Here is a 9,386-nt window from a genome sequence, read left to right as displayed (position 1 = left end):
TGCCCTCTGTCTCATTGCTATTCTCATCCTGGCTGGTGGGACAAAAGGGCTTTGTTGAGGGAAGCAGGAAAAAGATCCTAGCAGATGTGTGTGGGCACACCACCGCTGTGGACAAACAGACGCCTGCACACAGCCAGAGACAGGGAGCTTGGCATGGGGCAGGGAGTGAGTTCAGGTGCATGTGATGATGAAGATGATGATGATGATGGCTGCTAACACCGAACATTCGCTCAGTTCCAGGCCCCGTACATACACATGCATTATCATGCCATCTAATCCGAGGAGGGACATCCCATTTTCATCCCCATTTTACAGATGAGCAAAGGGAGGCTCCAGGAGGCAAACTGACCTGCACCAGGCCACACAGCTAGTAAATGGCAGAGCCAGGATTTGAACCCTGAGCCACCTGGGTCATACCCATTAAGCCATCTGCCCCTTCAAGACAAAAGAATCATAAAGGATGACAGGAGAAGGTAATTCACATTGAGGCAGGCCCACTGGGTTCAAATACCTGCTCACGTCTCTTACTCTCTGGGTCTCAGCCTCCCTTTCTGTAAAACAAGGATGATCATAGGACCCACTTCCTCCCATGGTTTGTTTCCTGGGTGCCTACTATGTGCCAAGCACATGCTAGTGACATGAAGTGCACCGTCTCCCACCCTGCAAACTCTTGGGAACAATCCTGGGGAAGTCAGTATTATTCCCACTTGCCAGTGAAGACGCTGAGAATGGGGAAGGGAAAGGGTGAATGAGGGGAGAGAGGAGAGGAAGCTGCCAGCAGGGGAAGCACAGCCAGCTTCCCTCTCTCCTTCTGGAAGCCCCAGGGCCACAGGCCAGGGGGCGGGCCTGGCGGGGGTGTGGCCAGCCCTGGGTCCCCATTGGCTGCTGGACGGCGCCCTGGGAATAAAGCTGGGAACCAAAGACCCAGACCCAGACCCATAGGCCCTGGGACGATCCAGCAGACATTCTAACTGTCCATCTACCTCCATCCGTGAGAGGACCATCTATCCAGTCTATACATCTAGACCACCTCCCGTCTATCCCTCCTCGGCTTGCTCCCTCTGCCTGGGCGGCCCACCTTCACTGCCTTGGTCAGGTAAGTACCCCCACCTCAGCCCCACCCCAGACTGGAGTGCCTGTGGAATGCCAGGAGATTCCAGGAGAAGAGGAGGGGATAGAGTCAGTTGAGCATAAAAACCCATGCTTTGAAGCCAGACTGGCTGGGTCGGCATCTAGCTCTGGGCCTCAGTTTCCCATTTCCCTAAAATGGGAACAATAACTGACCCTTCCTCATCGAGCTGTTGTAAAGATGAAATGAGATCATGCATTTAAAATGTCCAGTCCATGGACAGCCCGGGTGGCTCAGGAGTTAAGCGCCTGCCTACAGCCCAGGGAGTGATCCTGGAGTCCCAGGATCGAGTCCCACATCAGGCTCTCTGCATGGAGCCTGCTTCTCCCTCTGCTTGTGTCTCTGCCTCTCTCTCATGCATAAATTTTTAAAATCTTAAAAAAAAAATAAAATGTCCAGCCCAGATATAATGATAGTTCATTTTTATTGAGCTCTTGCTATATAAGCCAAGTGAGAGGGGGAGTGACTTCTGACCAGGAGGGAACATTAGGTAGATAGCAGCTTCTAGTACCCTCTGTCCTGTGTTTGGCAAAACCTCAGGATGTTATGCTGGAGGGAGTGGTGACCACAGGGGGTCCCTACCCCTCCCCTGAAGGCATTGCATGGTGCAACCAGAGGTGGAGGAGGCTTCCCAAATCCACCCAAAAGGGGTCTTGTGGGGGTTGCCTCCCACATCCAGCCAGGACAGCTCTTTGAGGCTGGGGCTGGGCAACGTGCACAAGGTCCACTCAGCCAGAATGAGGGTGCCCTTGTTTCAGGGTTAACCTCCAGAAGGTTCATTAAACTTAATTCAGACAGATATGGGATGCTCCCGTAATAGAGTGCCTCTAGTCCCTGGCTTTTGCTCAAGAGATCCTAGGGGAGAGATGGTATCTGTTGAGCACCTCTCTTAGGCCCCGAATGTCAGTTAATTCAGACAGACGAGCGATCCATATTTGGGGGTGCTAAGGGTGGTGGAGTGGTCAGGAAGCCTACCCCTCACTTTGCTTCTGACCAAGGCATATCTAGCCCAGTCTGGGAGTGGCAATGGCCCAGGGCTAGGGCGGCACCAGGTAGTGTCATTGGAAATAGGGTGGGAGGTAGAAAGAGGGAGCCAGTCTTGCTTGGCCTTGTGGGATGGGGGAGGTGGTAGTGGTGGGGGACCAGAGAGGTGACTTACCCAACCATCTGTGGATCAGTTCTGGTTCAGCCCAAGTTGGGGAGAATCAGAAAAAGAAGAGAAAAAAAGGCTGCATGTATGTGGCCAGACTCCGGACCATGGCAGCTTCTTCATCACTCAGAGTCAGTCCAGACCGGGAGGCCTGAGCCATGCCCATGTGTCCTGGAGACAGCTTAGTTCAGGTGCTAGACTGTCTGAATTCAAATCCTGCCTCCCCCACTCACTAGCTGTGTGACCTTGGGCAAGTCACATTAATATTCCGATCCCTATTGCTATGTGACAAACTGCCCGAAGGTATAGTGACCAAAAACAACAGCAATCATTGTATTGTTGTCTCATGGCTCTGGGGCTTAATTGGGCTCTGCAGGCAGTTCTCGCTGGACTCTCTCAGGCGGCTGCAGTGTGACAGTGGCTGGTGATGTCCCAAGGTCACACACACACACAGACACCTACCCGTCTCACAAGTGACGCTGGCCATCAGCTGTCAGGTAGGGGCACCTCCATATGGCCTCTGCATGAGGCCTACGCTTACCCGCCTCACGGCAGCTGGGTTTTGGAAGAGAGTTGCTCAAGAGAAATAGCCAGGTGGAGGCTGTGTCCCCTTCTGTGACCCAGCCCTGGGTGAGGGGCTGCCCTGAAGCCGACTCACACAGACTCTGGAAAGCGGACTGTGCCATCTCTTCCCAGCTCCACACTCATGACATCGTGTTGGTAGTGTGAACGCGGCCTTGGTGAAGCTTATGTACAGCACAGAGGTGCACACACTACAAATCAGGGCTTTATCTTGGAGAGTAAACATTTTTACCAGCACTTTGCTGCTTGGAAGCCACATAGTGTCACTGCAGCCACAGACACCCTCTGCCCCTCCAGGGCTCATGTGGAGGAAGCACAGACCCCACCTCTCACTGAGATGATCACTCATAAGAGATGCGTGTGGGATGGGGAGAGCTTGCAGCGGCCATCCCGGGAAACACAATCCGAGCCTTTTTCCTCATCAGGAGAATGGGATGATAAGGCACCTCCTAGGAAGGCTAAAAGGATTAAATGAATTAATATCTGTAAGGCTTAAAACATTGTGTGGCACGTGGTGATCACTTTAGAAGTGATTATCACATAATATAATGACTATAAAAAGTCTCTCTAACTGGGTGCGGGGCTTTCCAAAGGTTAGTATAAAAAAAATGCATGTATCTAAACAGATAATCCCTAAACACGACAAAACATTCAAACAGTACAAAAGGGATGCTGAGTGCCAGCTCTCCCCAGAAGCCCCTTGCCCTAACAAGTTTCTTGTGTGTATCCTGAGACGGCCTATGCACACAGAAGCTTATGGATTATGTACGTGGTGGGGGTGTCCCCATATTTTTTCACAAATAGACTCTCTCTGCTATCCTGCCCCTTCTTTACCACTACCACTTAAGCATCTTGAAGCTCACTCTGAATCAGCACCTGCAAATCCATCTCCACCTCCTGCCCCTGGAAAGGTGCAAGGTCTGAACGTTATTTCTAATGTTCACAGCTTCCCAGCATGCTGTGTGCATGGGGTGGGTGGCGGTGCTGGTGATGGTAAGAATCCTTGTCCCCATTTTACAGATGAGGCAGCTGAGGCAGAGGGGGGGATTGGTTGTGTGATGTCACCTGGTACGTAGGTGGCTCAGTTGAGATTTGAATTCAGGTCTCCAGGATGCTCCTCATCTGGGCTCTTTCCTCGGCTTCGTGGGCAGTGAGGGGAGGAGTCACTCAGAGGCACACTGAGGGCTGTATGGCAGCGGCTGGCTCTCCTGACCATCTGGGTGTCCTTCCTTCCTCCCAGCGATGACGCCTGGAGAGCCCCTGCACGTGAAGACCCCCATCCGTGACAGCATGTCGCTGTCCAAAGTGGCAGGCACCAGCGTCTACCTCAAGATGGACAGTGCCCAACCTTCAGGCTCCTTCAAGATCCGGGGCATTGGACACCTCTGCAAGATGGTACAGGAGGGCTCCGCAGCATCTGAGTGAGGGTGGCATGTCCTTTATCTTCAAAGGACAAGGCCAGTGTTGTGTGCTCACTCTCACAAAGCCCTTGTATCTGCCATTAGCACTCCCTCTAGGAAGGGGGGCCACCCAAGGGGGTCTCCTTATGGACTGAGCCCAGAGCCATCATTTGCCTGCTTCCCTTCACCCCAACCCTTCCCTGAGCCAGTCTCCGGGGCGGGGCGATGTCATCTGAGAGGCTAGGGCAATACAGAGTCTTTGTGAAGGAAAGAGGGCCTGGTGCATATTGGAATCACTGGGAAGCACTCCGGACAGGAGAGCTGTCTGGGCGGTGGCCTGACCTCCCCTCTTGTCTCCACAGTGGGCTGAGCAAGGCTGTGAACATTTCGTCTGCTCCTCGGGTGAGTGGCCTGCATGCTTCCTCCTGTGCCCTGCTGTGTGTCCCAGGCCAGGCACCCCCCCCCGCGCACCCCCCCTCCCGGGGCCTTGGTTTCCGTAGCAATGAGCCATTGCAAACATCTGCAGCGGCCCCAATTTGGAACTCCGGGGCGGGGGGGGGGGGGGGGGGAGGCGAGCTGTCACTCAGGGAGGTGTGCAGAGCCCCAGGGTTGGGGGCGAGCAGGCCCAGCTGGGCTCCCAGGCCTTTCTGCACTGACATACTCTCCACCCCCATCCCTGGCAGCGGGCAATGCAGGCATGGCAGCCGCCTATGCTGCCAGGAAGCTGGGCATCCCTGCCACCATCGTTGTGCCCAGCACCACCCCTGCCCTCACCATTGAGCGGCTCAAGAATGAGGGTGCCATAGTCAAGGTGGTGGGTGAGGTGAGTACCAACAACCCAGGGCAGGGGCCGCGGAGGGCACCCGGTGGCTGGGCAGGGTCTCCAGCCCCTCACCCCCTCCAACCTCCCTGTGGTCTTGCAGATGTTGGATGAGGCCTTCGAGCTGGCCAAGGCCCTGGCCAAGAACAACCCTGGCTGGGTGTACATTCCTCCCTTTGACGACCCCCTCATCTGGTATGTGGAGCCCAGTCCCCTGGTACAGGTGGCGTTAGAGAAAGGGGAGGTGAGCCGAGGCCGGAAGGGAGCCAGTAAAGGGCTCTCATGGGCAGGTGACCGCTATGGGCCCACTCGGGGCCCCTGGGAGCCAATGTGGATCCCAAACCAGAATTATTCCACCTGCGGGAGAGCGTGCTGGGGTTTATACACCAACTGCCACCGTTCTGGACTCCCGCAGACATTGGTTGAGCTGCTTTCCGGGGGTGTCCTCTCCTGCCACAGTTGTAAGCAGCTCCAGTGGCCAGAGAAAGCCCTTGGGTAGTCACGCAGATGTTGGCAGCTGGAAGTCGGGGTGGAGTTGGGGATCAGGCAACTAGCCCAAAGCCCTCAGCTGCCTGGGAGGACAGGTGGCACCTCCAGGACCCCTGCGTGGTGTCTCCAGGGAGCCCAGCCCTGACCTGTGCCCCCTCCCCCCCTCCCCAGGGAAGGCCACACTTCCATCGTGAAGGAGCTGAAGGAGACCCTGAGTGCAAAGCCAGGGGCCATCGCGCTGTCAGTGGGCGGTGGGGGCCTGCTGTGCGGAGTGGTCCAGGGGCTGCAAGAGGTGGGCTGGGGGGACGTGCCTGTCATCGCCATGGAGACCGCCGGAGCCCACAGCTTCCACGCTGCCACCACTGCCGGCAAGCTGGTCTCCCTGTCCCAGGTTACCAGGTGAGCAGAGGGCCTGCCTCTGTCGGTGTTCGGTAAGCCTTGGGGAGCCCGCCTCGGTGTTGGCTGCAAGGTAGACAGACCACCTCCATGTCAGTCCCATTTTACAGATGAGGAAGCTGAGGCTTTGGTCACTTGCCCAGAGTCACAAGCCAGCAAGTGGTACTGCTGAGACTGAATGCGACCGAGTCTACGTGACTCAGTACCATGAACATTACACTCCTCACATGAAGAGGCCAATATTACGCATTTATTGAGTTTCCTGCAGCAGGGTTTTACACACCTTGTTGATTTGCCAACCATTTACTGGGCCCCTAAAATGTGCAAGCGGTGCTGATCCTGGGGACAGAGTGGTGAATAAACACAGCCCCCGGTCCCCAGGAGCTCATATCCCAGCCCCAAACCTTTGAGAGATGATACTTAAGATTAGGTTTGGCACATTATACAAGTACCCCAAATAGCAGTGACTTAAACCAGATTCAACTTTACTTTCTCTTATATAAGTGGAAAAAAAAAAAAAAAAAGCCTAGAGGTAGGCGGTCCAGGGCAGCTCCATGAAGCCAGAGGCCCAGGTTCGTTGCGTTTGTTCTCCACCGTCCTTATCATGTAGCCCTATGGCCCAAAATAGCTGCTCATGTGCCGACTATCACACCCATGCTCGTTCTGGCAGGAGGAGCCCCCTCCCTTTAAAGACAGGCACAGGGGACGCCTGGGTGGCTCAGCGGTTGAGCGTCTGCCTTCCACTGAGGGCGTGATCCTGGTCCTGGGATCGAGTCCCGCCTCAGGGTCCTTGCGGGGAGCCTGCTTCTTCCTCTGCCTGTGTCTCTGCCTCTCTCTGTGTCTCTCATGAATAAATAAATCTTTAAAAAAAAATAAAGACAGGCACAGTACTTCCACTTACCTCTCATTGGCCAGAACTTAGTCATGTGGCCACGACTACTGCAAGGGAGGCTGGGAAATATCTTCCTACCACGTCTCCACATGCAGCTGGGTTGGATACTGGGTAGACAAGTCCTTACCGCAGATAGGGAAGACTGAGCCCAAGTAAGAACTCCTGGGCTCCTGAACCTGGCACCTGGGAGCTACCATGTTGGGCTCTGATCCTGCAGGGTTGGGATTGAGGATAATTGTCGCGTGCCTACATGTGCCACATGCTGGGCTTAGGGCTAAGGTGGTTCAGGCCCCAGGGGCTCCCCAGTGAGCTGGGAATAGAACCGGTGATGACTCCAGGGAGAGGGGGGAGAAAGTGAATGCACTGATTAGGAGTGCAGGTCCTGGAGTTACATGGATCCTGCTTGAGGATCTTTCTCCTGCCTCCTGTTTGCCCCATTCCCGTCCTCTTCTCTATCCCCACCTCTCCCAGCGTGGCCAAGGCCCTGTGCGTGAAGACTGTGGGGGCTCAAGCCCTGAAGCTGTTTCAGGAACACCCCATCTTCTCTGAAGTCATCTCGGACCAGGAGGCTGTGGCCGCCATTGAGAAGTTCGTGGGTATGTTTCAAGACCTGACCCCCTGGCTTGGGGATTAACTGGCTGTCTGCTCAGTGGCCTAAGAGATCCCATTCGCTGTAAATTTTCTTCATCGTCCTATCTCCCCATCCCTTCCTAGAACCTCCCACTATGAAAGATAATACAATGCAGCAGTAAAAATAGAAAGGCCAAAGCCACAAGTGAAGAAACCTGATAACCATGACAGCAGGGAATAATAACTGTTTAAAATGCTGTGAGCTTCCTGGTAGCCAGGGTGAAAAAGGAAAATACAGGCCTCAGGGTTGGCTTCAGAAATAGGTCTATAACTAGGCTGGACTCCTAGGTTCAGTCTAGGACAGGGGTGGGGTGCATGCATATGTGCGCATGCACACACGTGCACGCACACACATACACACACGCAAAGGTAGCACTAACACTGCCAGTTAACTCCTGTGCCAGCAGTCAGTTGGGCTAACCGACCACAGCAGTCTTGCTCAAATGATGACTCAAGCCTTCTCAACCCAGTGCTTGGGCAGTTACAATCGTTTCATCAGTGCGAGCACTCGAGATGAGACCTCGCCTCGGAAGGTCAATCTAGCATAGTGACGGGAGGTGTGGCCCGGACCCAGTCTGCGGCCCTGCCGTTCCCTTGCAGCCTGCACCCAGGCCTCACCCTCACCACCCTTCCCCGGCAGATGACGAGAAGATCCTGGTGGAGCCCGCCTGCGGGGCAGCCCTGGCCGCCGTGTACAGCCGCGTGGTGCAGAAGCTGCAAGGGGAGGGGAAGCTCCAGGCCCCGCTGTCCTCCCTCGTGGTCATTGTCTGCGGGGGCAGCAACATCAGTCTGAGCCAGCTGCGGGCCCTCAAGGAACAGCTGGGCATGAATGGGCTGCCCAAGTGAGGGCCCCCGCCTGCCTGCCTCCACTCCCAGGGGACCTCTGGAGGGGCTGGAGTTTTATCCAGGCCTCGATGCAAATATTATTCTTGTGTCTGCCTGTGAGCCTGTGGCCCGGACCAGCCGGTTCCCTCCTCGTTCCCATGAGCCCACCCTGCCAACAGGCCGCAGCTCCGAGGCGGAGCCGGGTCGGCAGCCAGCAAAGCTGTGAACTGAACCTCTCTGGTACCTGTGCAGCGGCTCTGTCCCTAGCCACCGTGGCTAGGTGACAGCCACCCGTGTGTCCCATACCAGGTCCCCGGAGCAGGGAGGGCAGGAGGGACGGGGACCACTACAGGATGGGCCTCCTCCCTGGAAGGCGCACAGGGCAGTGGGCCCAGACTGAGAACCATCCGTCCTCTCCCCACAGGAAGCCCAGCCCGGCCCCGCCCTGTCATTTTTCTAATTGTTGATTTTTTCATTTAAAAAGAAAAAAATATATTTATGAAACAAAGATCCTTTGAGCTCCTTCATCATTGTCTGCCTTCCTCCTTCCCCTCCCCCCACCTGCCTGCTTGCAGCCCTGGCTCCCAACATTGAGCACCCTGTGCCCTGACCCCTGGCACCTGGGAGACCAGGACCCTGCTCCCAGTTGGGCTTGCATGTCCAGAGGCAGAAAGCAGGAAGCAAGAGAGGAGGCCAAAAGAGATTTGGGGGAAGGGCTGCCTCCCCTGGAGACAGAACCAACCCTCAACCCGAGAGGCAGATGAGGCTGGAGTTGTTCTGACATGAAGTCCTTCCTGATATCAGAATGATGTGATCACAGAACCACTGGGAGCAGAGTAGTGAGCCCCCCATCTCTGGGGGTATGTAAACTGACACTGGACACCCACTGGACTTGGAAGGAGTGGACTTGAAATGAATGTCACACAAACCCTCTCAGAACATCAAATGCAGTCTTCCAAGGGGAACATGTGCTGAAGGTGGTGTAGGAAAGTAGAAGAGGGCCTGTCGGGCTCCTCAAGGCCTGGCGGGGCCACCACCACACCACCCACGACAGCCCCAGGCAATTTACTGAA

The 9,386-nt window shown here is 55.4% G+C and overlaps 1 protein-coding gene across 2 annotated transcripts; it reads left to right on the top strand.

Moving 5' to 3' along the window:
- Window positions 1–914: 914 nt before the first annotated feature.
- Window positions 915–8,821, top strand: SDS (serine dehydratase). 2 transcript variants are annotated; one of them, XM_025474051.3, is made up of 9 exons: window positions 915–1,096; window positions 2,656–2,776; window positions 4,102–4,256; window positions 4,624–4,663; window positions 4,945–5,084; window positions 5,185–5,276; window positions 5,742–5,969; window positions 7,330–7,454; window positions 8,129–8,821. In XM_025474051.3, exons 2-9 carry the CDS (start codon window positions 2,707–2,709, stop codon window positions 8,332–8,334), a joined length of 1,056 nt encoding a protein of 351 aa, XP_025329836.1. In that variant the 5' UTR covers window positions 915–1,096; window positions 2,656–2,706; the 3' UTR covers window positions 8,335–8,821. The 2 variants fall into 2 exon arrangements, with proteins under 2 accessions (XP_025329836.1, XP_025329837.1); XM_025474052.3 differs by lacking the exon at window positions 2,656–2,776 and having other exon boundaries at window positions 916–1,096.
- Window positions 8,822–9,386: the final 565 nt, after the last annotated feature.

This window comes from Canis lupus, chromosome 26, assembly GCF_003254725.2.
Source record: "Canis lupus dingo isolate Sandy chromosome 26, ASM325472v2, whole genome shotgun sequence".
Classification (NCBI taxonomy): Eukaryota; Metazoa; Chordata; class Mammalia; order Carnivora; family Canidae; genus Canis; species Canis lupus.
Note: the sequence above shows the minus strand (reverse complement) of the source record. Positions and strands in the feature narration are given on the sequence as shown.

Bases quoted from the DNA above. Each gene is read 5' to 3' on its own strand.
- SDS (XM_025474051.3), top strand. From the start codon at position 2,707: ATGTCCCAAGGTCACACACACACACAGACACCTACCCGTCTCACAAGT. The intron at 5,085-5,184 runs GTGAGTACCAAC...GTGGTCTTGCAG, and splicing joins TAGTCAAGGTGGTGGGTGAG to ATGTTGGATGAGGCCTTCGA. The intron at 5,970-7,329 runs GTGAGCAGAGGG...CACCTCTCCCAG, and splicing joins TCCCTGTCCCAGGTTACCAG to CGTGGCCAAGGCCCTGTGCG.